At 51.9% G+C, this 26,471-nt stretch overlaps 10 protein-coding genes across 10 annotated transcripts; 8 read left to right on the forward strand and 2 right to left on the reverse strand.

The window, feature by feature from the left end:
• The first annotated feature begins 88 nt into the window (after nucleotides 1-88).
• On the forward strand, nucleotides 89-1,097 carry POSPLADRAFT_1040904 (hypothetical protein). Its single transcript, XM_024477821.1, has 6 exons — nucleotides 89-125; nucleotides 178-214; nucleotides 265-284; nucleotides 334-411; nucleotides 461-676; nucleotides 733-1,097. Exons 2-6 carry the CDS (start codon nucleotides 199-201, stop codon nucleotides 1,012-1,014), a joined length of 612 nt encoding a protein of 203 aa, XP_024335961.1. The 5' UTR covers nucleotides 89-125; nucleotides 178-198; the 3' UTR covers nucleotides 1,015-1,097.
• A 35-nt stretch (nucleotides 1,098-1,132) lies between these two features.
• POSPLADRAFT_1040905 (hypothetical protein) lies at nucleotides 1,133-1,957 on the reverse strand. Its single transcript, XM_024477822.1, has 2 exons — nucleotides 1,659-1,957; nucleotides 1,133-1,606 (listed from the first exon to the last, which is right to left on the reverse strand). The coding sequence occupies exons 1-2, from the start codon at nucleotides 1,828-1,830 to the stop codon at nucleotides 1,449-1,451; spliced, it is 330 nt and encodes a 109-aa protein (XP_024335962.1). The 5' UTR covers nucleotides 1,831-1,957; the 3' UTR covers nucleotides 1,133-1,448.
• Nucleotides 1,958-3,334: 1,377 nt separating this feature from the next.
• POSPLADRAFT_1048523 (hypothetical protein) lies at nucleotides 3,335-4,273 on the forward strand (the record flags this gene model as incomplete). The annotated part of the gene is made up of 4 exons (XM_024479539.1): nucleotides 3,335-3,569; nucleotides 3,625-3,659; nucleotides 3,739-3,969; nucleotides 4,046-4,273. The coding sequence occupies 4 exons, from the start codon at nucleotides 3,335-3,337 to the stop codon at nucleotides 4,271-4,273; spliced, it is 729 nt and encodes a 242-aa protein (XP_024335963.1).
• Nucleotides 4,274-6,600: 2,327 nt separating this feature from the next.
• On the forward strand, nucleotides 6,601-8,776 carry POSPLADRAFT_1172393 (hypothetical protein). The gene is made up of 5 exons (XM_024488179.1): nucleotides 6,601-7,641; nucleotides 7,695-7,775; nucleotides 7,830-8,002; nucleotides 8,075-8,505; nucleotides 8,570-8,776. Exons 1-5 carry the CDS (start codon nucleotides 6,825-6,827, stop codon nucleotides 8,616-8,618), a joined length of 1,551 nt encoding a protein of 516 aa, XP_024335964.1. The 5' UTR covers nucleotides 6,601-6,824; the 3' UTR covers nucleotides 8,619-8,776.
• A 544-nt stretch (nucleotides 8,777-9,320) lies between these two features.
• Nucleotides 9,321-11,246, forward strand: POSPLADRAFT_1151107 (hypothetical protein; the record flags this gene model as incomplete). Its single annotated transcript, XM_024486495.1, has 10 exons — nucleotides 9,321-9,544; nucleotides 9,595-9,706; nucleotides 9,765-9,903; nucleotides 9,963-10,057; nucleotides 10,114-10,194; nucleotides 10,257-10,446; nucleotides 10,502-10,758; nucleotides 10,821-10,981; nucleotides 11,033-11,091; nucleotides 11,143-11,246. 10 exons carry the CDS (start codon nucleotides 9,321-9,323, stop codon nucleotides 11,244-11,246), a joined length of 1,422 nt encoding a protein of 473 aa, XP_024335965.1.
• Nucleotides 11,247-11,561: 315 nt separating this feature from the next.
• Nucleotides 11,562-12,233, forward strand: POSPLADRAFT_1035546 (hypothetical protein; the record flags this gene model as incomplete). The annotated part of the gene is made up of 4 exons (XM_024477091.1): nucleotides 11,562-11,627; nucleotides 11,681-11,767; nucleotides 11,833-12,082; nucleotides 12,181-12,233. 4 exons carry the CDS (start codon nucleotides 11,562-11,564, stop codon nucleotides 12,231-12,233), a joined length of 456 nt encoding a protein of 151 aa, XP_024335966.1.
• A 130-nt stretch (nucleotides 12,234-12,363) lies between these two features.
• On the reverse strand, nucleotides 12,364-13,283 carry POSPLADRAFT_1035547 (hypothetical protein; the record flags this gene model as incomplete). The annotated part of the gene is made up of 6 exons (XM_024477092.1): nucleotides 12,364-12,399; nucleotides 12,455-12,569; nucleotides 12,616-12,731; nucleotides 12,788-13,000; nucleotides 13,053-13,157; nucleotides 13,215-13,283. 6 exons carry the CDS (start codon nucleotides 13,281-13,283, stop codon nucleotides 12,364-12,366), a joined length of 654 nt encoding a protein of 217 aa, XP_024335967.1.
• A 573-nt stretch (nucleotides 13,284-13,856) lies between these two features.
• POSPLADRAFT_1059387 (hypothetical protein) lies at nucleotides 13,857-16,314 on the forward strand (the record flags this gene model as incomplete). Its single annotated transcript, XM_024481157.1, has 17 exons — nucleotides 13,857-14,099; nucleotides 14,151-14,200; nucleotides 14,263-14,289; nucleotides 14,337-14,364; nucleotides 14,413-14,446; nucleotides 14,504-14,659; nucleotides 14,716-14,786; nucleotides 14,837-14,866; nucleotides 14,915-14,953; nucleotides 15,011-15,287; nucleotides 15,344-15,373; nucleotides 15,429-15,448; nucleotides 15,503-15,516; nucleotides 15,566-15,653; nucleotides 15,707-15,812; nucleotides 15,863-16,235; nucleotides 16,287-16,314. 17 exons carry the CDS (start codon nucleotides 13,857-13,859, stop codon nucleotides 16,312-16,314), a joined length of 1,614 nt encoding a protein of 537 aa, XP_024335968.1.
• A 203-nt stretch (nucleotides 16,315-16,517) lies between these two features.
• On the forward strand, nucleotides 16,518-19,293 carry POSPLADRAFT_1059388 (hypothetical protein; the record flags this gene model as incomplete). Its single annotated transcript, XM_024481158.1, has 4 exons — nucleotides 16,518-17,193; nucleotides 17,249-17,460; nucleotides 17,520-17,601; nucleotides 17,663-19,293. The coding sequence occupies 4 exons, from the start codon at nucleotides 16,518-16,520 to the stop codon at nucleotides 19,291-19,293; spliced, it is 2,601 nt and encodes an 866-aa protein (XP_024335969.1).
• Nucleotides 19,294-21,361: 2,068 nt separating this feature from the next.
• Nucleotides 21,362-25,954, forward strand: POSPLADRAFT_1150773 (hypothetical protein; the record flags this gene model as incomplete). The annotated part of the gene is made up of 21 exons (XM_024486461.1): nucleotides 21,362-21,774; nucleotides 21,824-21,870; nucleotides 21,932-21,976; nucleotides 22,030-22,059; nucleotides 22,114-22,301; nucleotides 22,352-22,432; nucleotides 22,483-22,669; nucleotides 22,787-22,903; nucleotides 22,957-22,992; nucleotides 23,109-23,144; nucleotides 23,198-23,356; nucleotides 23,406-23,971; nucleotides 24,032-24,086; nucleotides 24,139-24,195; nucleotides 24,249-24,311; nucleotides 24,365-24,786; nucleotides 24,845-24,937; nucleotides 24,999-25,068; nucleotides 25,125-25,519; nucleotides 25,586-25,726; nucleotides 25,790-25,954. 21 exons carry the CDS (start codon nucleotides 21,362-21,364, stop codon nucleotides 25,952-25,954), a joined length of 3,366 nt encoding a protein of 1,121 aa, XP_024335970.1.
• Nucleotides 25,955-26,471: the final 517 nt, after the last annotated feature.

Raw genomic sequence — 26,471 nt, forward strand, 5'->3', positions numbered from 1 at the left:
TGATCACGTGTACCGCTCCACCGCGCCCTACCGCGCCGCGGCTGTACTGGTCGATTACTTACGCTTCTTGAACACCTCGATCAGTCTACTCTCTTACGGCCTTGTAACCCTGAGGAACACTAAACGTACGCTTTCCATCCAGCGAGCCTTCACAGGGTCTTATGTTGGCTCTGCTAGGATATACGAAGCGAGATCACCATGAGCAACCTTGAGAGTATGTACGGATCGACAAACAGCTTCTCTACCCGTCCTTACCGTGCCTAGAAACTCTCTTTCAGCTCAAAGTAAGTATTTGTCCGACGTCTCACTCAAGTCATGTCTGATGATCCATAGTTCACCGCGAAGACCCTGAGCCGACAAGCCAAGAAGGCGCAGAAGGATGAGAATGTCGAGAAGGCTCGATTGAAGAAGGTATGCCATGCCTGGTGCTACCGACTCACTCTGACACCGGAGGCGACAGGCGCTCCAGCAAGGTAACAATGATGGCGCACGGATATACGCTGCCAATGCGATCCGTAAGAAGAACGAGTCGTTGAACCTGCTCAGGTTGTCCAGTCGAGTTGACGCGGTCGCGAGCCGAGTCGAGACTGCTGTTACCATGCGGCAAGTCACTGGCAACATGACATCCGTTGTCAAAGGTATGGATAAAGCCATGGAAAGCATGAATCTTGAGCGCGTACGTACGGATTTAGTTCGCCATCTGAGTTCATTGCTTACAGTTGACCTGCCTAGATTTCGGTGGTCATGGACAAGTTCGAGTCGCAGTTCTCCGATCTCGATGTTCAGACGTCCTACATGGAAGAGACGATGTCAAACACTACTGCCGTTTCTATGCCACAAGATGAAGTAGAAGCGCTCATGAAGCAGACCGCCGAGGAAGCAAACATCGAGCTGCAGCAAGATCTTGCTTCCAAGGACCTCGCGCCTGCTACTGGTATCAAAGAGAAAGAGACTATACGGGAGGAAGATGATACGCTGGCAGCGCGGCTAAGGGCATTGCGGCCCGCCACATGAGCTGAAGCCTTGGACCATAACATCATGTTGCATTCGCTGTGTGTGATTTCCATCAGTGTAGGGATGTATACCTTCGGTTGTAATATAGATGGACTCATTTCGCGAGATCTGTTACAATGACCGTCCAAGTGATCAATTAATGACATCATACAGTAGCCGTAGGTAGTGAGTGATCGTAAGTGATGTGTGGTTTCCATGAGTGCTGAGGTAGATGATACGGTATTCCAAAGAACAAAAGAGAATTATGCAATCTAAGAGGTACAGCAATGAATTGAAGCAGGATAAATCATATCATATCATGGAAGATCATGTAAGTCGGATCGAGCATCAGTGAGCGTAACGCATGCAACGATTGCATGGATAGGTGTGGCGCCGGAAGGGTGACCACAGAGGGTGGAAGGAGCGTGGTGACTGGGGAATACAACGGATGCAGGTTATCGACTTTCCTGCACGACTCGGACAAACCTGTCTAGCAGCGCTTGCTTCCGACGCCGGTCCGTACCAGGAGCGCTGTCAAGCAGACGCTGTACATGATGAATGAGCCCGAAAGGACCGTCCAGCGGAATAGCATGAGCATCGAAACGATGGACATCTGGGAAAACTAATTAATCATAACGTTGTGTGCATAGAACGGGGGAACCCACATGTTTTGAACGTTGCGTACGCCGCATCACCTAGCACTTCTCTGAAAGCCTCGGCGACATCCGACGCAACGCCCAACCGCCCTTCTTCGTCTGGAGTAGGCCCCCTCCATCTTGAGCGAGCCCTCAAGGCCGCGTCTGCGCTTGCGCTCGTAACGGGGATGGTGCGTAACATCGCCTCTTCCCTTACTTTCGACGGCGCCCATGACAGCCCCAGGCCCAAGTCGAGTGATCGCCCCTTCGTTTCTCCCCGCACTTGCCTTGGCTTCGTCAACGGCGAACTTGGAGTCGGGGTATTGGAATTCGACCCGGCTACAGACTTCTTGCGTTCGTCGCTTGCAGGGGAGCCAGGAATGGGCGGTACGGCAGGTTCGAACTTGAACGATGGATGCGTCGCACGCCCAACACGCTTTCCCGCACTTTTTCCCCAGCTAGAATTAGGGGCAGATGAATTGGCGGAGTGTGTCGACGATATCGGCGATCCGGGTTCCGCCTCTGAGCCATTGTGTGCCCTGGAATTCGGTCCTCGCAGACGCGGATGAGGAGACGAAGCTGCGGAGCTCCCGGTCATACGCCTTGTGAGGAAGAGACCCTGAGTGTTAACATCCAGCACCGGCTTTGCCTGGCCTCTGCGATGTCCCGAGTCTGGCGTTGGCGAGGGTTTAGGAGTTTTAGCTTCTGGCGCTCCAGTAGCCTCCCTTTGCGCGCGCTGTACACCTCTTGCACTCGCACTTCTGTGCAATGCTGACGGCGCACCTATCGACGTCTGGGCCGTGAGTCTGGGAACGATGAAGGTTGTTTGGCCTGCAACCCCTGCCGACACTGGGCGCTCGAAGTCGAAGCTACCATGCTTGTTCTGTTTCGGCCTGGTTGCGGACGTACCTATACCGAGCTTTGCGCTCGGTGGACCGTCCCTGCTTCGACATTGTCGACCGTTGCCACCCCCACTAGCCACTCGTTCCATCTGGGCAGCACCCAAAGCCTGTCTGGTTTCGCGTCCAGACTCTTTGGGCGCAGGCGAACCGACACGTCGTGGGTGAGTGATTCGCTCCCTGTCTTTCTCCTTCTCATCCACCTTTCCCGATCGCACTCCCAGCTCTCCAACCTTCTCATTTGGCCGGTCCCTGGCTCCCCTAGCCCTTTCCCTCTCTTTACCCTTCGCGGTAGCCGTGCCGGCCACATTGCTAGAGCCCAAGCCACACAAAGGCGAACACCTCCCGTCTGATGCACTCGCATCGACGTCAACGTCCGCCCCCATCTTCGCGTATTCTCCACGCGGTAGGGGAGGTCCGTTCCAAACGTGGAAGGGAGCATGACGTTGCTGTGATGTCAAAACGTTCGGCCCAGCAGTTCTGCTGTTGTCCCATAGAATGTCCCCTTTAACGAAAGGCTTTGCGTCGTCGTGCGTATTATGCGAAGTCGATCCAGAATTGGAGCGGAATCTCCCTGGCCATGGACCTCGCTCAGCCTTACCGTTAGGCAGCGGCGCAGGAGTGGTAGGCCGAGACTTGGACTTGAGCGCTTCGGCAGAGCTCCTACGAGGAGTAGGAATTGACAAACCAAAGAGGTTCATCCTCCTCGTCTTGCGAGGGGGGCTCGGTGCTTCTTGTTCGTATATTACAACTTCAGTGCGGATATCGACGGGATGAACATTATGCGACGGGTTCGAGGAAAAAGGCATGTGCGGCTTCTTGGGTAAGGGCTTCATGGTGCCGTTCGCAGGTGTAGCGGTGGACAATGGACGCGATGGGGATCGCGTCGCTGGGCGCGAATTTGAGGTCGACGCAAGGTCTCTATCCGGCTCCAGACTAGAGTGGCGTGCGTGTATGGTAACAGAAGCCCCGCTCAAAGGCATGGGGTCGTGGCTTGCAGCAGCGTCAAGAGAGCGGGACCGTCTTTTCTTGGAACGCGAGCGTGAGCGCGACCGGGTTAGAAACTTTGCAATCTGACAAAGGATACGTTACCAAAGGGGCAGACGCGCGCGAGAAAGACGCGGGTATCCCGGTCAGTCTAGGTAGACGATGTTCAACACATGACATACCCTCGTCCCCAGTCCTCTTCCATGTCTCTCCTCTGTTCCCAGCTCCATTGGTTCTATATCCAAGTCGACAGGGTGTGGATGAGGGCAATTGGCATACTCTGGGTAAACGAATCTCTGGTCCTCGGCCTCTTCCGTCTGTACACAGAACAGCCCCGTATGAGCGCGTTTGTCAAAGAAGGCAGCGTTGTTCGGAACGTCAAGGCTGACCTGTTCGGACGAGATGGAATGGACGCGTTGCAACTTGCTCGTGGAGCAGATGAAAGCGCGAAACTGGTACGAGTTAAGTGAAGATGCAGGAGCAACACGTGTTCGGCATATCCTGGGTTGGTTATGAGAGTCCGGCGTGCAGCGTGCTGAACCACTTACATCTTTGGACAACCTCACACGGGCAGCGTCAATCAAACCTAAACTTCCCTCTGCTCGCTCGTGCTTTGCGTTCCGTGCAGATGCGCGAACAATGTGCGAGCGGGAATCGAGCAGCGAGGTGGAAGGCGTGGAGGGTTCCGGGGACGACTCACTGGAATGTATGTCTACCTGGTCCGCAGGCATTATTGAGATCACTGATGTCGATCTGTAGCATTAAATGAAAGATAACTATCGAGGCAGGTGATAAGAATCAATGTAGAGAATGGTTTTGAATGCGGTGCAATGGCGAGTACAGCTGGAGGGAGTCTATGAATTGGTCGGAAAGAGATTGCTCCGCAGACACAGCTCAGAGACCTCAATCAAGTTATTACCCGTGAGAAAAATATTCATTAGCCGCCCGTCTACTCAAGTACTAGTACTATCCTTAACTCCTGCTCTCTTTACATGACACAACTAGTTTCTACACCATGTCAATCTATGTAGATTTCTGCACTATTGAGCCCCGCTGCTTCGGAAAACTTATCATTCACTCAATAAGGGGCATCATGTGCTTCTAGACGGCACTCCGCGGCCACATGCTTCAAGGCTCTTCTTCTTTTGCGAAATGCATCCGTTGCACGACTCTGCCTTCTTCCTTAACGTGCGTGACAGGTACGGCGAGTGCTGCATGCACATGCACGCTCAGGACGGACCTCGTGGCTTTCAATACAGAAGAGTGACCGCTGTACTGCCGGTTTATAGAGGTATGGTTGTACTACGCCGCGCCATGGAATGTTCTCCTCGTCCTTCTTGAACGGTGAGTTCGGTTCCGGCAGCTCCCCTGAGCTCATCACCGTGATCGTCGACTCTGCAGACATTCTACAGCGTAAGCTGTGAACGTTACTTAGCCCCTAGCCTGGTATATGCGCCTGCTGAGGAGAGTGCCTCTGCATCCATGGTGCGAGCTGTGATGCAAGGCGTTCAACCGTTCTGAAACGAACCTTCTAAGCTGCGTATGACTCGCTGACTCGGTTAACATCACACTGCGTGTCATTTCTGTGTTTCTGAGGTCCCGGTAGAGCGCAGGCATCTAGACACCCCGTGCCGGCGCAGTGCTTACTTCTAGAGGTTTTGCGTAGATCGCAGAATCTAGAAGTTATTCAGGTTTCCGTCTGTGGCTCGATCGACACGCTGCAAACGGCGCGAAATCCAGTAGCTCGAGCGCCGGACCAGGTGCGAGTCTAATGTAAAGTAGCAGGCATTGCGCGAGGATGATGCACATCTTTCATCTTCATGAATGTATCTCTCGTACATATCCAACCTAATCTTCGCTTTGACAGCTCTGCAGAACTATACGATCCGAACTGTCAGATCGAAACACTCCGACCGCTTGTGTTTCCGGCTAGGCTGTTCCATGCTTCCGCAAATGTAAGTGGAGGCGACCAAATTTGCTGCTGAACAGCTGTTCGCAGGTCAGTACTTGTAATTAAAGCACAGGGTGTGTCTTCCGCGAGGGCAGTTTCGTGGATGACAGCAAGATGTGAGTAAATTCTATGGCGTACACTACGACTGAGTCTTTGGGACAAGAGCTGTGTGGGGTTCCGCTGAACGTGGTGGTGGCCACGTGTATTAACCTCTTGACGATCGGTGATCTGGCGATCATCCTCGATCAGGACGGACTCCTTTCCGAGTTTGACTCAAAAAGTTCTCCACCTCAATTTCAGCTGTCAGGGTACCGGCTTCCCTGGACCTGCCAGGATAGATCTCGAATATATGTGTATCAGCGTCTCATGCTCGGTACCATATACTCATCTTGTCTTTGACTGGGTTCGCTTGCACTATGATGGTGAGGTCTGAACGGTCCAAGTCGGGGTGTTATTTCAGACAACGTATATCCGCTGACTCCCTACTTATCGAGTGGTTATCCAAGCCATACCTTGAAGGTCTTCCTTAAGCTTGAATCTCTCTGTCGGATTAGTCAAGACTACCCCCAGCTATAGTATGAATCTTGCTCTCGTTGGACTATAGGGCCATCAGGTCATTAATGATCGCTATATCAATTGATGTAGCCCTCGCATGTGTCCGATATCTGGAAGGCAGATACGGATTGACTTGGGTGCCTCAATTTGCAAGTCGTATGAGAATCCAGTGTTTGTCGCCCAAATTGTCAGGATTACAGGTCAGACGCTGAGTCGAGACGCCCTAGGCCTATAGCCGTCGCTGTCATTTCCTACTGGCCTGAATGTACTTAACAGGGAACACTCCCGCGATAATCGCAGCCTTCCATGCATTCAATCAAAAATAACGCTGGGAATACCCGCCGAGCTGACGGATCCCAGAGGGCATCCTACGATAGAAACACCGCCAGTACCCACGGGCCCCTTACTTTCCAACATGTGCAGACGCATCAACTCTGCTTGATGTGTAACAATGGAATGTTATGGCTACTTTTTTTGCGACACTGAGAAGGGGGCAGAGGAGCGAGCGGTCACGTGCCAGGGCTGGCGGCACGAAATGTGCAATTCTGTCGCCATCGCCGAACGCCATCGCGCCTTGGAACACGGAGCTCACGCACTCGAATAAAATACAGCCGATTATGTCTTCGACTTCTCTTTCGGTACCTTCGACCACAGGCTTGACAGCCGCCGGGCGTATCTTCTTTCCAGCGAACATTATATCCTGCACATCCTCATCGTTGCAGGGCCGCACACTCCAGGTCAGCTTACCGGGCTGAAAACAAATTTCACCGCATTCTGTACCTCTACCCTGAGCTGTCCGTTAACATGCAAGCTGCACGGGCGAGCGTACGCCGCTTCAAGCCATCTGGCGATGTAATTCGCAAAAGCCTCTCTGGGCCTGGGCGGACACCAAGCTCTCGAGCATCGAGCTCCAAGGCAAGCGACCGACCACACTTCCCTTGTGTGGATGCGCACGCGGCACGAGAATTACACCTCCGCTCCTCCCTCCGCTCGTCGATCTCGTCGTCATCTTCGACGTCGTCCTCACACTCAGGACCGGAGCCTGCGTACGCAAGACCTAGCCCAGCATCCTATCATGTGTACCACCATCCACGTCCCCTGCCTCTTACTTACGCTTCTCCTCTTCCATCCATTAACATTGCCTACGAGACTTGGGGCACGCTTTCACCAACTAGGGACAACGTGATCCTGCTTCACACTGGCTTGTCCGCCTCCTCCCACGCTGCATCTACTGACTTGAATCCCGCCGAGGGCTGGTGGGAGAACTTTATTGGCCCAGGTCGAGCTCTGGACACCAACCAGTTCTTCATCATCTGTACCAACGTGCTCGGTGGATGCTATGGCACGACAGGGCCATCATCGGTAGACCCCAGTACTGGACAACGCTATGCGACCCACTTCCCTGTCATCTCCATTTTCGACATGGTCCAAGCTCAGTTCTGCCTGCTCGATCATCTGGGAATCGAAAATCTCTATGCGAGTGTAGGGTCATCAATGGGCGCGATGCAGAGTCTAGCTGCAGGATGGTTGTATCCGGAGCGGGTGGGCAAAGTTGTGAGCATCAGCGGGACAGCAAGAAGTAGCCCTAGTGCTATTGCTATGCGCTTTGCTCAGCGGAGTGGTAAATACGCTATTTGTGATTGTGTTCACGCCGGTATTCACTCCCCTTTTCAGTTCTCATGGCAGACCCCAATTGGAACAAAGGGTTCTACTACGACGGCCTCCCACCACACACAGGCATGAAGCTGGCACGACGTATGTATGGCTTTAGAGACCGTGCTGCTGTCCGAAGCTAAGGTTTCCTGTTAGAAATTGCAACAATCACATATCGCTCAGGTCCGGAGTGGGACATGAGGTTCGGGCGGAAATTACGGCGTCTACCCGCCGCAGAAAATTCAGAAGAAAGTCCGGAGATCGCAGACAAGCCGCGCGCACCTGCCCTGTGTCCCGACTTTCTGATCGAAACGTACCTCGATTACCAGGTGCGTGGTTTCCCTGCATATTCGGCATGGACATGGCGAGTCTGATGCTTCATTTGACTTGTGAATCGACAGGGCGAATCGTTCTGCTTGAAGTACGACGCAAATTCGCTTATCTACATATCCAAAGCCATGGATATCTTTGACTTGACCGGCTCTGCCCTTGCCGAGCTTCGCTTCACCCCACCACCACCCCGTAGTTCCCCGCCTCCGCTTCCGCCATCTATGTCCGCTCATCCGACCTCGCCCACGCACACACATTACCACTGGGTGCTGTCGCACTCAAAATCACATCCTCCTCCCCCGAACCCACCTGCACACTTGCCGGAGCTTGCGGAGGGCCTACGGCCGCTGGCAAACACGCCCACTCTTATCCTTGGCGTGCAGAGCGACATCCTGTTCCCCGTTGAGCAGCAGCGCGAAGTTGCGGACGCATTGAGGATGGCAGGAAACCAGATGGTAAGCTACTTTGAGTTGGGTGGAGTTTGGGGGCATGATACATTCTTGTGAGTGCCTGTTCCGCGTGTTCAAGGAAGATCGATCGCGCGTCTAACATGCATACGACGCCAGGCTTGATGTGCAAAATGTCGGCGGCGCCATCCGCGGATTCCTATCATGAGTCCGGTCCGGAATCAAGACCTCGTCATGTACTGCTGTTGTTCGCTCTCATTCCTCATTCTACCGCATGTATAGCAGTCCTCATAGCACAGTCTCGGGCACTCTTGCATTACACGCACGATCTACTAGCAATCCCATTGTATCAATGTGTCATCATGCAGAAGCGCGAAGTCTGAGTGGCAGTGCCATACCTTGTGAATTCTATCTGTTTTCCCCATGGGGGTGCTTGGGTTGTCATGTTGAACGCCTCGGAACGGCCAAATTCGAACGTCGTCGCGTCATCGGAATTCTGAGTCTGATTGCCTGAGAGAAGTTGACCGTCGGTCGAATAGACGCTCACTCTCGTCCTTGCCTACGAACAGGGTCCTCATTTCGAAAACAACGATGAGAAAGCCAAGGGTAGCTTCGTTCCGTGTGGTATGTCTGTTTCCTTCTCTGAGGCCATGCAACTCAGCTCTGTGGACAGAACTCACACCGGCAACGCTATGGTCCATTTGCTCTCCACACTCTACCCGAAGGACTTGTTCCCGATCCTACTGGGCGAGAAGAGTGTGTACAGACGTTTTGCCGCGGCTTCATATTTTATAACCCTTCACAGACTTGTCATCAAGAATCCTGCTACCGGGGATGACGTCTGCACGTAAGCCTTCATCGAGTCTGTCCGTCTTGCTTGCAGTAACGAAGTGGTCCGTGCAGAGTGGTTATGGCAAACCAAGAAGACGTCCATCTCGCTATTCACTATGCACAAGAGACCTTTGACTCTGGAGTGTGGTCCAAAGCGCCTGCGATACACCGTGCTGCTGTCCTCTCCGTATTGGCCAGGAACTTAGGGGAACGCATCCACGAGTTCGCGCGCATAGAGTCAATGCAAACTGGAAGAGCGATCCGAGAAATGACCGCCCAACTGGGTCGTCTTCCCGAGTGGATGTGGGTGGAATTGCCTCGTCGCTCTGCAGTTCATCCATGACCTACTCCAGTGATTATTACGCAGCTCTGCTCCGTACACGCCAGGACTTCGTAGCGCCCACGCAAGGCAAGCTGCTGAATTACGTGCAGCGAGTACCCCTTGGAGTCGTGGCCCAAATTACGGTTTGTCACGCACGATATTTCGCAGCCTTGATGTGCTTTCGCTCATGCCTCGTTGTAGCCATTCAACCACCCGCTACTCATAGCTATCAAGAAGATCGCTCCCGCGTTAGCTGCAGGCAACTCTATAATTGTGAAGCCAAGCGAATTAGCTCCAATATCAGTGCTCGAGTTCGCTGAGATGACGATTGCGGCTGGTGGTCAGTCCTCGTTGGTGTGCATAGCGCGGTGATGCGTCAGGCTAATATCTGACTGACAGTCCCTCCTGGAGTGTTGTCTGTTCTTCCTGGACACGGAAGAACGATTGGCAAGGAGATCGTCTCCAATCCTCTTATACGCAAGGTCGATGTCACGGTGAGGATAAATGTCAAGCATCTGCCTTCGATATCTCCTGATTGAATGGTGTTTAGGCCGGAACGGATACCGGGCGCGCATTGGGTAGTATCGTTGGCGCAAATCTCGCTGCGTATACGGCAGAGCTTGGTGGCAAGGTGGGAGTCATGAAACGAATTGAAACCACTTGTTCACTTACAGCGCCGTGTGACATTTGTAGGCTCCAATTGTAGTCTTCAACGATGCAGACGTCCAGTCCGCTGTGAATGGGGCCGCCTTTGCTTGTTTCATCGCATCTGGACAAACCTGTGTGTCTGGAACACGGCTCATCGTGCAGGATGAGATATATGATGTCTTTATGACACTGCTTCTGCAGAAGATCAAGAGCATCACTTCCCGCATGGGCAATCGTGCGTAACTCGCTCTCCGTGAGGCTACCAATTCCTTGTTGATATAACTGCCTAGCCATGAACCCGGCCTCGACTATGGGAACGGTCATCAATCATCGGCAGTTGAAGAGAATCGAGCAACTAGTACAGCGACCAGGGATTGGAAAGATAATTGCGGGTGGTCGTCGGCTGACCGGCCATTCGCCGCTGGATGGGTTTGACTTCTCGAGAGGCAGTTTCTTCCCTCCGACAGTCATCACAGACATATCCACGGAAGACGACCTCTGGAGGGAAGAGGTATTTGGCCCTGTCGTCGTGGTGAAGCGTTTCTCCGTGAGTCACTGTCCTTGCTTGATGCAATGATGAAGGTTCTCAATCTAGGGAACGCGGTCTAGGATGAAGAAGAGGGCGTAGTCTTGGCTAACGCGTGCAAGTACGGTCTTGGAGCGGGCATATGGACGTCAGATCTGTCTAGGGCCCACCGTGTTGCCGCTGAAATCCAGGCTGGTCTCGTATGGGTCAACACACACCACCGCAATGACCCCAGCTCTCCCTGGTAAGCCTGACATATGAGCGTCGATGGCTCAGGAGTTCAATTTGTTTTCAGGGGTGGGATGAAAGAGAGCGGAATCGGGAGGGAGAATGGCATCGAAGCACTAGAAGCTTGTATGTTCCCCAGTTGCGCTCTGAGACAGATTCTGACATCATGGAATGCAGATTCACAGGCTAAGTCGACCATTGTTAACATTGCGTCGTCAGAAGAAACAAGAGAAATGCAGGATTGGTTTGCTGAGAACGATGAGGAGAAGCGTTACGGATGATTGCATTTTATGTTTACGAACGTGCCATGTCCCTTGATTTACCCACACTCAACCATGCTCGTAGCGAGAGTATTTTCGGGAAATTGGCTTCCAGTTTGGGAAACGCTTGAGTATACAATAAGTCGTCCGAACGTAAGCACTCGTGGGAGCAAGGCGCGGAAGCAAAACTTCTCCAGTCCATACGATGTCATAAATGCGGAAGCTAGTCCAATTGCATCACCAAGCAACGCAGGCGATCGGTGACAAGTGAAATTGAAGCTCCACGTCCATATACTTAGGCCGTGCAGGCATTATGGGAGGCACTCCTGAGTCTCCATGGCGGACGCCCCTACCCCTACTCGATCGTTGCCAGACGGGCAGACAGTGTGGCCAGGCACAGAAGTGAGTTCTCTTCGTTATCTATCCAGACCAGACAAACGTATATAAGATAGCAGCACCCGCAACACGCACTCGGCGCGGGACGGGGTTCCGCACACAATGAGCCTTCCCGCTCAATGGTGCTCCCCGGAACAATCAGAAGTGTGAGTGCCGTTACATTTGCCTATCGACGCTCGAGTGACCGAGGATGTGCTTGTTGTCGGAACAGGATGTCCAAGCGGCTGACAGGCCCGTTGAAACCATAACGCCTGCACCCGCACGCAGCGAGCCGAGCTCAACCGTGGAGATATACCCAAGATCGTCGAGTTTGTTTGACAAGGCAGTTGACTTGCCTTTCTTCGAACCTACCGATCCAAATCGGTGGCCGGCAGAGAAGGTGCTATTCCTTGCCGGATTCCTGTTCTTTCCATGCTGGATTCTGGGAGGCTTCTGGAAATGGCGACCAAGATATGATACTTGTACGTACGCTTCGCCACGTGCGACACGAGTCTGACAGACGATGTCGCAGTCGCAGACCTACATTGCTGGCGTTGTCAAGTAATGACGATGTTTGTAGTCATCATAGGAGGAAGTGTGCTTGTTGTGGAGCTGGCTCTTAGAGGACGATGAGAGTTCATGGTTTCCGGTCAATAAGCAGAGTATATACATATTACAGAACAGTGACTTCTTGAATACTCGTACACGCCTAGGGAGTGCGGGGCGCACAATAATTCGACTACAGTGACATTGACGGTAGACATCACGCTGTTGTCTTCACGGCTTGCTTGGGTTCGGCCTGACAACATTAATCAGAGCAAGGTCATAGGTCCCAGATCACAGCATATACTCACTTCATTCAATTCCACAGGCGGTTCGTCGATGAAATCTGGTGCCTTGTTGACATCGGCTAAGTACGAAGCACCTTCATCGTCAGCCTCGAGTTCCAAAGCGTCTAGTTCTGTGTCTCTCGGTAAGTCACGCCGTCAAGGACGGAGCTTTGTCAAATCAATACGTGCCTGCTTGCAAATCCGCCTCGTCGATCTCGTCGGGTACAGCATACGAACGACTCAGTGATTCCTGAACCTCATTGGCCTGCTCTAGCAAGTCTTCCATGTCGTATTGCATGCTCTAGATAGACGGCGTTTCGGATATCCATACGTTTCTACGAGAACGGACCGACGTACTTCAATCTTGTCAATATCAAACTTCCCGTACTGTTTCTTCAACTCCTTGTTTGCTTGCTTCATAGCGTCAACAGTGGCCATCGTATTGCGGAGATTCTCCGTGGCGAGCGCAGCAGACTCCATGTTGAATGTTTGCTGTGTTAACTGCGCCAGTTGTGATTCGTACATTCTTTTCTGCTTCAATGTACGCATGGCGCGTTCTTGGATAGCGTTCTACAACGGTGGTTCGCCCCCAACGACCAGTCGCAACTGACACATAACACACCTTGCCAGCCCCATTACGCAGCTTACTCATCTGCTCCTTATATCTTGCAAGCTCTCCATCAAGCTTCTTGATCTTGACCTCGATAGAGGCCATCCGAGAGTCTGTCTAGCATGATGGCTTCGGTGAGCAGGGACGAGCGGACGCGTTGCTGTCTGCACGGACCGAAGCGATGGCATCTTGAAGAGAAGGAGTAGGTTTCTTGCTACTTGAAGAGCCAAAGATGCGGTTCATTGTGCGTGATAGAATATAGAGATGTTGGTAGAGGCAAGAATGCTGCGTCTGGACCCGCAACTTGAGTCCGTATGAGAATAGCCGCCGGTAAGCCGCTGGGCTCGATCACTCAAAGTGCAATTCCGTTTTTGGCAACTTTGTTGGTTCGCTGTCTTCCTGGCCACTCGGCGCGGCGGCCGGCAGCACTGCCGTTTGACCAAAGTGTTATCGCTGTGCAGAACATACTTATCCAGCCTTTTATAAGCTTGGCGAGCTTGGCAAACCCTTACGCCCCACGGGTGCATTACACTTGATATGGCATACTTATCTCTCCGTGATGGCGCAGGAGCAACTTCGTGGGTAATCTTTGTCTCGGACAAGTGTGAGCGGCACCGTTTTCCCGTAGATTCACAGAAAGGCTGACTTGCGTGGGGGTTTGAGGTTTGCCGCGTGCTCGAGCCTACTGCTCCAAGCCTTGGCCGTTGGGCCGATTAGATAGGCGAATCCTCAGGAGATCTGGGACGGTGGTCAAGGATGACACAGCGTATATAGAGACTTTGTTCTTCAGCTCTCTCTGGGCTGCCGCGCACGACCATGTCGTCTCCCGTCATGGCTGAAGTCAAAGAACCGACTACCGCTCCGAGCCATGATCTTCCAGCACTCATTGCCCGCACAGAGTCCAAGAGCATCACGGACGAGAAACACAGTGTGGATGTGGAAGTCGATGAGGTCGTAACGGACGGCCTTGAATACAAGGATGAAGCCTTGAAGCTGGTCGGCATGCAGAGAACGCAGGAGTTCAGCGAGGAATACTATCGAAAGCTACGGCGGAAGCTGGTGTGTTCTGACATTTTCATAAACCCATGTATTCGACCCTGACCTACTCAGGATTACACTATACCTCCCCTATGTAGCGCTGTATACTTCACCCAGTACTTGTGAGTTGCATCTTTCTCCATACGTGTAGATTGCGAGCCCTTGCTTATCATTTTTATCGCAGGGACAAGACTGCGCTGAACTATGCGAGGTATACTTGAATGCCTTACTGTTGTGTCTCGCTCTCATAATTCATAGTATCATGGGATTCCCAGTAACAGGACAGGTAATTTCGTCTGCTGGGGTTGGTTAGCTCCTTCTGACATTATAGTAGGGATATAACCTTGTGGCGTTATCGTTCTATATAGGTGCGTTCGATCATTCAAGCCGTTGGATTACCATAATGACGGTCTTGCGATTGTTAGGTTTTTTAATATGGGTATTCCCTACTATGTATATTTCCCAGAAGACTCGCCTCGGGAAATATCTGGGAGTGAACGTCGTCCTATGGGGAATCATCATGATGCTACACGCTATTCCGCGATCATTTGGACCATTCTTTATTTTGAGGCTCCTGCTAGGTATGCTGCACGCCGCACGATGAATCGACTTCCAAGGTTTTACAAATAATTTCTAGGGATGCTCGAGAGTTGTGTTGCGCCTATTCTCATCCTGATCATTTCAATGTTTTACAAGAAGGACGAACAGGTATGCAGATTTGCAACAGCTCCCTCGGATACTGACTGATCTCTTTTTAGGCGACGCGCATCTCTTGGTTTTACCTCATGGTACAATATTCCAGTGCGTAAATAAGTATTGGCTGACTCGTTTGTCAGAACGGGTTTTCCGCAATCGTTGGCGGTTTCTTTGCCTATGTGAGTCATACAATCATGTATCTATTCTCACCGCTTGCGGTTGAGCCATTCGCACAGGGTGTCTCTTACACAACCGACGCAAGTATACCGTCATACAAAATCATCTATCTTTTACTGGGAGGTCTTGCGATAATAGTCGGCATTGCGGTTCTCTTATGGATGCCGGATTCCCCAACTAATGCACACATGCTGAGTCACGAGGAACGAATCGCCGCAATCGAACGGATCCGGGACGATCAAGGAGGCACCGAAAACAGGAAGCTGAAGAAGGAGCAGCTCATCGAGGCGCTGACAGACTTCAGAACCTGGCTCATCGTCCTGTCGACTCTCTTGAGTAAGTCTCCACCTTGGGTGTGCTTTTCGTATATCAAATTGAACGGTTCCATGCAGCAAACATTCCCAACGGAGGTCTCGCAAATTGTATGAATTTCTATACGACTGTGTGCTTCCTGTTCCATTGACCGCTTTCGCACAGTCGGTAACATCATTGTCAAGGTGAGTGCTATCTGCTCCCAATTTCCAGGATTGTCTGATCAACGGTCATCGCAGAACTTCGGCTATACGTAAGGTGTCCTTACGTGAATGCAACCACTTGTCTCACAGACCTTGTAGAACAAAACAGACTCTGATTCTCTCGACACCTGCTGGTCTTATTGGCCTTATTACGACACCACTGGTTGGGTGGTACTCCGACAGGACGGTGTGTCATTGTCCAACTCATGTGCTACATCGTCGCTCTGACACAGAGCTCAGAATGAGCGGATGCTTCCCATAGTGTATATTCTCATACCGACGCTGGTTGGAGCTGCGATGCTTGTTGCCCTGAATGGATCTAATCAGAAGGGCGCATTGCTGTTCGGTGCGTAGACTACCGCAAAGTATCGCGAGGACCTGCTAACAGCAAGGCAGCTACATACATCATTGGGACATACGGATCCTCGCTATCACAAATCTACGCGTACAATGCTAGTAATACCAGCGGCCATACGAAGAAGGTCACGATTAACGCCATGACACTCGCAACCTTCTGTGTCGCCAACATTGTCGGGACGGAGACCTTCTTACCGAAGGATGCGCCAGGGTATCTTCCTGGGAAGATCTCCATCCTTGTATTGCTTAGCGCTGAGTGCTTCCTCTGCTTGTTCATGCGATGGTACAATCTGCATTTGAACAAGAAGAAGCGACAAGGTGTCGAAGAGCTCAAACACATCAACGGGTGGACAGATGAAGACATCGTGAAGGAGAGGCAGCGACATGCCTTTATGGACATGACAGATAAACAGTATGTGATGCATTTGTCATAAGCTGGATGCGGGCTTATTGAATCGTTCAGGAATCCGTATTTCGTGTACACTTCTTGAGTCATCTCCTACATACTAGAGCACTTCTCTTATCCACGAACATTGCCATGATCAACGAGTTTTTGTATCACATCTTCTCAGTATATGCTGTGAGTGTCCGAGGTGACCGTATGTATGCGAATGTTTCGACTGGAAGGACCGCTGCTTAGTATGTGCCGCCACCTAAGCGCCGGAGATCTCCACAATGACGGATCTGGAAAGTGATGTCTTTCGATCACCAAGTTCAACTTCTACTCTCATTGTCGGTTCTCATTACCCAGCGCCTGCTTAAGCCTGTACTACCTGGCCATTCTATTGAACTACCTTCCCTCTTATTCTGCATGCGGGAGGCTTTACAGGACCCAGAGAAGATACCTTTAAAGGCAAAAAATCTAAGGCTCTCGGATGCGTTGTCGAAAATAGACAAGACCCAATTCATTGACGCCTATGTGCAATCGCAGAAGCCTTACCTGGCTACATATGCTAAAGAGGGCCCCCTTCCAGATGTGACGCCTAAGGATCAGTCGCCTCCCCTTGTTTCTACTGAAGGTGATCGTCAAGCAGGGCCAACCCTGAAGTCAGGATTCGACACGCCAATTCTCAAACCACGCGTCCCGTTAAAGGAACCCAAAAAAGACAAGGTGCTGCATAAGGCACCACTACCTGTGAAGTCATCTCGCAAGAAGGAAGAAGAAAACAAGGAGAACAAGATCCGCTCGCAGAGGACACGCGATACTAGACATTCTTCGAGTCCTGCCAAGCAACGCGGCGGACCGGCCCTGAAACAACAGACACTCGATAAATTCAAGCCGTTAAAGAAGACGATTGCGCGCAAGGACCACATAGTCTCCAAGAAGCGCGCAAGAGACTCTGACACTTCTGACGGAGAACGCGCCACGCGTAAGCAGTTACCGTAGATGTAACATTATTATCTAAACTCAAAAATTGATTGTAGGCCTCGCTGAACGCCGTGAGCGAAGGAGGAAGAAACGCGCGGTTATCCAGCCAAAGAGCAAGGACAGCGAGGAAGCACCCGACGTTTGCGCATCTGACAATGACAAGACTGACGAGAAGAAGTCTCAGAAGAAAAAGGGCGTCAGTATGTCGACTGGCCTTGCTCTGATGCACGGCTTCACAGCAAATAACATTGGCAAGAACAGGCTAACGGTAAGCCATAGTATGAGGCATGAGATCCGTCAGGACTCACGATAGATGAGCTACTGTAGATCGTTCCAGAGCAGAGGGGAGTATTCAGCAAGGGAAGAGCCTCGGCTAATATGACCGTAAAGACAACGTCCGTCAAACGAAGTGAGCGCCTCCGTACAGTCCACTTGAACCTACAGTCCTGACTTTGTTTCAGAATGCTTAGTGCAAGCCTTTTCTGAATCGCAATTCCTGAGCAAGTCAAAACCCAAATCTCCCGCTAAAGGTGAAGACGATAACCCCTCCAGTTACTCCGGGGCATCAAATGAGAACCGCGGTATATCGCGGAAGCGGACAAAAAAGCAAGATGCTCGTGCAGAGTGTTCTGATGCTTCTTCCATTGTCGAAGCCGCCGGTGATAGCTCTTCTCTCATTAACGAAGAGCATCCCTGTATTGCACCAGCTCCAGGATCACCTGCACGCAAACTCAGGACAGTAGAATCTGTCGTTTGGGATATTGAATTAGAGGGTAACGAATTGCGTCCTGACCCTCCTGCATCCGAGCACTTGGTGGCGAATTCGGAATCTGCTGTAGTGCTGAATACGCGCTCGCGGGATTGGCAAGTCAAGAAGATAGTTCACGCTACTGACATCGTCAGTGATGCGCATTCGGAACCGGATGACGGAGACGATGACATGGACTCGGACACTCCAACCAGTCTAATATACTCTATCGGCCCTTCACAATCAGCTTCTCAGGCTGGTCAACAGCTCAGGACGATGAAGCATACTGCCTCGAAGTTCTTCAATCACCCCACGAACGACATAGCTCATCCTCTCGCCAACCACATCGGCGTCGCGACTCTGTCTGATGGTCCTCAGTCTATCACAGGGACACGTCTAATGGATGTACACGGATCATTCATTTCACCCAGTCAAGCTGAACCTGCAGGTAGTACGATGTCGCTACCTCAACAAAGTGAAGATCTAGTAGCCTCTGCGGACACTGTTCGCGCCTCTGCTGTCGCGCAGTCTCCTGCTTCTTATATGTCTACTGATTCCCTCGAACGCGAGCTGCAAGCACTGGACTCAGGCTCCCGGACCGCCGGCCATACAACCGGAACTCTGCCTTGTGCTATGCGCCGAACATGGAAACAGGCTTATAGTTATACTGGCTATACCTTTGCTGTGCCTTCTGCCTATTTTGATGGCTTGGACGATTCGTGGAGGGATCCGCTCGATTACAATTCATTTGCCTCTGCTCATTCGCTATCTGAAGATCAACACACGGGTCCTGAGTCTTGTGTCTTGCCAGCGGGCGAGGATTGTGTAATGCAAGACGCCCATGAATCCGAAGATTGGGCTATCGACCTATCCAACGGTGCACCCATACGTCAGGAACACGCTCTGACATACCAGGCGCCGTACTACCTCAACTCGCTCGATGCCGATCAAGGACTTGTGTATGAAGGAATTGGCTACACAGGGGATCTTCTTTCACGACTTTCTTCTGACGAGGACCCACTTGAACCCGACGATGGACCCGCTGGCCAGCATTACCCCGACGACAACCCCGCATTCGACACCCTACCCGAGAGTATTGACTGCCTGTCTAGATCTTGCACACCATTGTCTTGCGGCGGCCTGTCTTCAGATATTGGCAGTGATCTTCCCTCAAACAACAAGTCTATCGTTGATTCAATGCCGCACTTTTCTCAAGGTCGTGCTTTGCTCATGGGTCTGGCGGAACGATCGAGTGGGTCGGAGGTAGCCCCGGCAGTGCCCTATGTCCTATCAAGCGCCGAGGAGCAAGTAGCTAAATCGCTGCGTGGCCACTGGTTACCGCACAAGCTATGAGTAGCCCCAATAGGTTCTCCGGTATCGGCTCGCGTAGTAGTCGCCTGAAGTGTGTACATGTATTCTCATCTTCATCTTGTACAATACACCTTTCTGTGCATATGGATGCCACTCCCCGGGCCACGTTATAAAAAACCGCATCGAGCCCTAAAACGACAAGGATAAATTCGTCGGCGGTGCTTGGACCGTCAACGTTCAACCCCAGTCAAAATCGCATCTGAGCAGATCCAGGAGAATCGTGGTGTATCTGAGCAATTGACGTGATGTCAGAATTTCCGATAGACCACGTTATACCCCGCTGTACCTCCCAATTCTGGACTGAAACCGAGGGGCACATCGAAGCACATCAGGGCAGAACGAAGCTATATGAATATTCTCGCTACGCTCCGATTGTTTATATACGCTCCAATTGTTCATATACACTCCTTTATTTATATACACTCCGTTTGTTTATATACACGACATTGTCCTTAGACGACCTACTGACCGCACGCAGAGACACTCCATCGCTCACTCTCAACCTGACCATTGCTTCTCATCTTCGCCTCCACCAGCATCTCAGGATTGCTGATGTTACAGCTGGCGCCGCACAGAAGACGTGGTCGTGTTTGTGTACGAATGACAGACCTATCAGGTGTAGTACAGCAAGCAGGGTCAGCTATATCAGACAAGGGGGACTCGCAACAAGTAGACGCACTGATGAGCATTCCTGCCCCACCAGGGCTCTAGTACTGGGAGAGGAGACTGGAGAATGCGAGTACGAACTAGATGCCTCCAATACGAGGGATGGAGGTGGAAAGCATACTGATCTCGAAAACGGGGTCACTATATGCGCAGTCAAACTTGCTGATAATGACTCACCTGAAAGGAATGACATTTCACGACTATGCAATCGTGTCAGTCAAGATGTCCGTGTACATCATATAAAAGTTCACCGCGCGCCCGCATGACACCGCGACATCACATCAGGATCAGCGCGACATTATCGCATTCCTGGCATTCCCAAACCGCACTATATTTGAACCTCTTCGGTTAGCCCAATTACCGTAGTGAATGATGATGACTCACTGCACTACCACACGCTGTATGCTAGTTGTTTCTCGATGCGAGCTTCAGCCGATATTTCCATCTTACTGAAGCTCGTAAGCGCTTCCTAATTGCCCCTTGTAATGTACATACGCTTACCTCCTGTAGAGTGACGGGACACTGTTAGATACAACGTCGCTCGTTCCCCGTCAAGACACATCTGGCCTATTATATGCGATCTACTCACATGGCTGCCGTGACGAAGAGGATATTGTAGGGGGCTCGTCGGGTGTAGATGCAAGGTGAGTTGTCCTTAATGCTTACTACAGGTCTTACAAGTAGAGGGATAGGATTCTGCCGAGTCTGTGCTTGACTGTGGTAGCAAGAGAGAGAAGAATGTAGAATGCGACGCGCGGCCAGGGGACGCAGTCACATGATTGAACCTAGTTTTGTGCACAGAGACAAGGTGTGCGGCGTATATAGGTGACATGATTAGAGCTTACAAGACAAATTGCTGTGTCAAGTGGGACTTTGACGTGCACGAAGCATTTGCGTCATGCAACACCGGCGTGTGATCAGACAAAAATAGCCTCTCGATCAATTTCCGAGTCGATGTACACCGTCTGGCTCAGTTGGATTAGATCCGCCTCTTTTTCCCCCGTTCTGCTCAGACGCATTTTTCACTGGGGTTCAACTCCCGAAGTGTGGCCGATCTGCGCACATCTACGTGACGACGCGGTGTGACACCTTGTGACGAGTCGCGTCGCCCGCCACGGTCGCCACATACATAACGCGTCCACCGTCTGTCTTGCTAATTCTATTGCCCGCTCATCTCCCTACACGCGCTTCCGCGCACCAAAACGCGTTTGCTCACCGGAATGAGCATCAAGGAAAATACCATCATGGGCTCGCCTTCTGTGAGCTCGACTTCTCCCATTTCCGACGGTGGTTCTTCTGTCTAACCTTGTCTTCAGAATGCCACGCCTTACATAAAACCGGAGCCTCAGGAGCATAACTCACTTCCCCTGCTAGACTCTAAATCATGGCAGGGCGCGTCTTCGGTGGTGAAGCCGGAACCTGTCGATCAAGGATACGCTGTAAGCAGTCAAATCTCGCTTATACGCGTAATTCGCGTATTGAATGCTCGTTTTGCCTTCAGCATGCCTTCAGGGTGAAGCCAGAGCCTGGTCTTGATGCCCCTGTAGCACACATCGGGTTGCCTTCAGATGGCTCGTTCCTTCTACCAAAGCCGGACGAGGATGCCCCCCAAATCCCTCATGCCGAGCCTCAGCGTCCATTGTACCGTGTGTATAACTCGGCAGATGATATCAACTATCTTCCCGAAGACGCATTGAACGAGGGCCTGAGCATGGTGAAAACTATCAAGGCAAATATCAAGAAGCTCGAACTGGGTAGTAAACTACGCAAAGATGTCTGGCTCCGCGAGATTGAGAAGTATAGATCAATGTTCTGGAACGAACCGACCTACTAACTGGGATGACAGCCTCCAGAGTCAAGGCGCACCGACAACCTTGATCGCTGTCTGTGGAGGTGAGTATAGCGCGTCAGCTTCGGGGGCAAAGCTTCGAGTGACCTTTGAATCTTCGAACAGCCACAGGAGCCGGAAAGTCATCGATCCTGAACGCCATTCTTGACGGTAGGTGACTTAATGCTAGCAACGGGTCATGTTCTCACGCAGGAACCTGCTAGATAACATTGTACCTACCAGCGGAATGCGAGGTATACTTGGATGTCTCTCGTGACGATATGGAACTTCACTGAATGTGGCATCAGCTTGCACCGCCGTCGTGACTGAGATTGGCTATCATGCCAAGAAGACAGTTGATGCCGACGTGTCTTTCCTGTCAGAGCAAGAATGGAGGGAAGAACTTGCTGTCCTTCTTGATGACTTGACTGACGAAGACGGCAACATCAAGAGGACGACTGATCTCCGTGGCGACGCAGGTGTAGCCTGGCAAAAGGTGGGTTTATGTGGGTCCGTCGGCTATGAGCTACGTCTGACGTGACATAGGTCCACGCCGTCTATCCGTCGATTACCCAAGACATGCTCGTTAAACTGTCTGTTGACCAACTTATTCAACGTGATCCAAGTGTGTCTGTATGCTACTCCGCGCAGCTCCCATTGACGTCGCTCTCGCAGAGATAAAGACGATCCTCGGTACCACGAAGCATATTTGTGCCAACGACTCTAAGTCGTTTGCCAAGGAAATTGCGAAATACATTGACTCTAAAGATCAAAAGCGCGGAGACAAGAAAGACAAGAAGGAGAAAGAGAAAGCGAAGGAACTCAGCATGATGGACAAGCTCATGAAGAACCTTGGCAAGGATAGTGGCAAGAAGAAGGAGAGCTACGATGAGCCTGCGTTCTGGCCGCTGATTCGGCAAGTGAACGTGCGCTGCGACTCGGCGGCGCTTTCTACCGGCGCCGTTCTCGTCGACTTGCCAGGTGTCGCAGATGCAAACGCAGCGCGTAACAACATCGCGAAAGACTACATGAAGAAGTGCAATTGCATCTGGATCTTGGCACCGATCACCCGTGCTGTTGACGACAAGACTGCTCGAGGTATGCTATTGACCACTGCGCTGAATCACCTGGTTGATCGAGTTCTTCCATAGATCTGTTGGGAGATGCGTTCAAGATGCAATTGATGAGTGCGTATGCTTCAACCTTTGCTTACGGAAGTTTATGTCTGACACTCTTTTTAGTGGGTACGTTTTCGATACTGATGTGCGATTATTGCCTCTTCCTAAATGCACGTCTACTGCAGACGGCGTGTATGATGATCATGCCATCACATTCATCGGTGAGCATCCTGCTGCAAAGCCAGTCAACGATGCTTATGACATCACTGTGTAGCCTCTAAGTGTGATGACATCTCCTGCTCGGAGGTTGTACGCGCTCTGAACCTCGAGGATGATCCAGAGCTCGAAGAGATTGAAGAACAGATCCAACAGTGCAAGGAGGAGAACGATGCATGGAAAGAGAAGAAATCTGACGCCGAGAAAGCCGCTAAAGGTCCGGGACCTATAATTATTCTGTCATTGGCGCTAACTCAGAGCTGCAGAGCTTGATTCGAGGCTGAAAGAGATCCGGGGGTACCTCGCAGAATACGAGGCTCATCTCCAAGCTCTGCGAAATGGGGAGCCCTTCGAGCCGCTATTGACGAAGACTAAGACCAAGGGCGAGAAACCCGAGACAACGAACAGTAGAAAACGCAAGAATACTCGTGGTGGGAAGAAGAGCACCAAGAGGAGACGCAGCGACAATACCGATTCTATGTCAATCGACGACGACTTCATCGACGATGACGATCTGGACTTTTCTGACGATAGCGACAAAGACTCAGGAAACGACAGCGGCTCTGATCCCGATTCCGACGATTCTAAGTCAGGATCTGACTCGGATGACGATGGGAACGGTGGCGAGAACGAAGGCGAAGAGGAAATCACTGTAGAGAGCTTGGAGGCCAAGATCACCGAGGCTAAGGACGCGATTAAGGCTGGGCGTGTCCAGCTGTCAGAATTCCGCAAACAGCGGAAGGAGGCTAGCGACACACTCGCCACGTTGAAGAAGAAGCAGCTCAAAGCTCAGAGAGAGAAGAATGCGTTTTGCTCACTTAAGCGTTCCGAGGTATGTTCTTCAGTGGAGCGTCAATGTTAGACTGTTTCTCATATCTCATGATGTCGGTAGTTCTCTCGTGACGTTCTCAAAGAAGACTTCCGTCAAGGGTTGAAAGATCTCGATGGTAAGTCCTGCACTCCTCCGCAGCACTCGCCAGTTGCCTGATTATCCCCTAGATGCCGCCGCCGAAGAACGCGACCCTAACAGCTTCGACCCTACGAAGAACCTTCGAGGTAAGCTGTCACGGAAAGATATTTGCATCGTGCCCTTCATGATTCATTTATAGACTACGAGGCAATTGATCTGCCCGTATTCACATGCTCCTCGAGAGACTATGTCAGACTGAAAGGTACTGTTACCATAATACCTCTGTCAATGCTTTCCCCTCATAACTGCGGCCAGGTCAAGTTAAGGGCGACGGTGACCCAACATGCTTCTCCAAGGTCGAAGACACTGGGATACCTGATCTGCAGAAGTGGTGCCACCGACTCACTGTCTCTTCGCGCGAGCGCGCCGCACGCAACTTCCTCGTTCATCTGAAAACCTTCGCGAACTCCATACGCATGTATGTTCAGGGCGTTGGCGACGTGACCCGGGGCGACCGGGAAGCGTTGCGAGAGAAGTGGGAGTCTTCTATCACCCAGGACAACGAGGACGACGTGGACGCACTGTTGTACAACGGGTGGGACAGCTCTGATGATTTCGACGACTCTGTGTTGGGAGCCTTGGCCCGGGGAGGTCTCTATTCCATAAATCTCAACCGGGCTCCGCCGAAGGTCGACAGACATGGAGAGCAAGTTGGTGTAACGCCCCGACTGGTCAGAGTAAGACTGTGCCTCACCTTTGGGTAATGTACTATCGGGCTTATGCACTAATTTACAGGACTTCAAGAAGGTAATTGACAAGTCTGTGGGCAATCTCAAGGAGAACTTCCGAGAGGGATTGGAAGAGAAATGCAAGACTGGTGCCGTCAATGTGATTTAACGTTTTTGCCGTTCGATATAGACAAACACTTACATTCTATTCTCGTACTCAGGCTGCATCCGCCGCTGTCCAGACTTCGGATACCTTTGCCGCCTCAATGCATTGGGCATCATACCGCGCCAGTATGTGACAAGCCGCCTTTTGCTCTCCGTACATCTAATCTTACCTTAACCCACAGCTCTTCGCCGGCACGGCTCCTGGCGTCAGGATCTGAACGTGGAGCTTACGAACCCATTCACGCGGCAAATCGCTAGTTCCTGGTCGAAAGTCTTCGAAGCCGATCTCTTTGCATCCTTTGAAAAGGCAACCGTTGAAGCTGTGGACAAGCTTCTCACCGACATCGAGGCCTCCGCAGCCCTCGGTCTGAAGGAGCGCGCAAAGGGCCAGGGCGAGCTATGCCTCGAGGAGGCCCGCATCGCTCTGCGGAAGACGCTCGATGTCGTGCGGGACACGATGAACACGGAGCAGAAGGAGATCAGCCGCTGCTTCGCACCCCACGTGCAGAACCAGCTCATCGAGGGCTACGACAGCGCCATGATGGAGAGGGGCGCCGGCAGCGTCGCACGCCAGAAGGTATTCTTGACATTAATTCGCGAGGCCAGCAGATGCCTAATCAAAGTCGTGTTCGGCATGGTGCAGGCGCTGTTCCACAATTACGTCGACGACATCAAGGAAGAGGTGTTCAATGACGGCGCGGAGGTCCTCCTGGGCCGGCTGTCGACCGCCGCGGAGGCGGTCGGGAAGGCGCTGGAGGATTCGCTGGAGGAGCTTGCTGAGAAGGTGCGTCCATGCCTATGTGTGCGCGGCGAATGCTTGGAGACTGATGACCTTTGTTTATCGCAGATCGAAGTCAGCATCGCTGTCCTTTGGGAGGGCCCGCGCGACGACCCCTCGCAGGTCAAGGCGCGGGAGATGGTGGTCGCGACGATCACAGAGATCCTGAGCCAGGTCGAGTTCTGGCAGCAGTCCGAACAGCACAAGAGGACGGCAGCCGCGACGTCTGCTTGAACTTGCTTCGTGCGGCGTCGAGACATGCCGTTTCCCTCGTGTTGCCCTTGTGGGCGACGAAATCCGATGTTTCAGCAGAGTGTGACTCGGACTGACGTTGCTCTCATCTCTTTCTCTCCGCGCTTGTCTTATTTCTTGATTTTCCTCAGCCCATGGCTTCTGCTTACGAGTCCGCTTGCCTCTGTTAATCAGTGCCCCCCGCGTGCTACGTTATTGCTGAAGTATAGTCGTAGAGCCGTTATTCACACATTACCCATTGCGTTCCTTGCCTCCTTCCAGGACCCCCTTGTCCCGCTTGGCGTCAAGCAGACCCTTTCCGGTACCATTACAGCCCGCATAAGGCGTTCAATGCTGCTCCACTTCTTCCGCTTCTCTCGCCCTGCGATCGCTGTTGTAGAGACTTCATGATATGAATATGCGCCCGCGATGTGTATTATGCGATAGCACCGCTGCTAGTCTTACCGCTACTCTCAATGTAATAATACCCCTCCCCCAGTCATTGTGTGCCCCGTTTCGT

The sequence above is a fragment of the Postia placenta genome (assembly GCF_002117355.1).
Source record: "Postia placenta MAD-698-R-SB12 unplaced genomic scaffold POSPLAscaffold_12, whole genome shotgun sequence".
Classification (NCBI taxonomy): domain Eukaryota; kingdom Fungi; phylum Basidiomycota; class Agaricomycetes; order Polyporales; family Adustoporiaceae; genus Rhodonia; species Rhodonia placenta.

Excerpts from the sequence above, each read along its gene's own strand:
- POSPLADRAFT_1040904 (XM_024477821.1), top strand. Across the intron at positions 285-333 it reads AAACTCTCTTTCAGCTCAAA|TTCACCGCGAAGACCCTGAG; the intron begins GTAAGTATTTGT and ends GATGATCCATAG. Across the intron at positions 677-732 it reads AAAGCATGAATCTTGAGCGC|ATTTCGGTGGTCATGGACAA; the intron begins GTACGTACGGAT and ends TGACCTGCCTAG.
- POSPLADRAFT_1040905 (XM_024477822.1), bottom strand. The coding sequence starts at position 1,830 with ATGTTACGCACCATCCCCGTTACGAGCGCAAGCGCAGACGCGGCCTTG. Across the intron at positions 1,607-1,658 it reads GTACGCAACGTTCAAAACAT|ATGTCCATCGTTTCGATGCT; the intron begins GTGGGTTCCCCC and ends TAGTTTTCCCAG.
- POSPLADRAFT_1172393 (XM_024488179.1), top strand. The coding sequence starts at position 6,825 with ATGCAAGCTGCACGGGCGAGCGTACGCCGCTTCAAGCCATCTGGCGAT. Across the intron at positions 7,642-7,694 it reads GCGCTTTGCTCAGCGGAGTG|TTCTCATGGCAGACCCCAAT; the intron begins GTAAATACGCTA and ends TCCCCTTTTCAG. Across the intron at positions 8,506-8,569 it reads TGGGGGCATGATACATTCTT|GCTTGATGTGCAAAATGTCG; the intron begins GTGAGTGCCTGT and ends ATACGACGCCAG.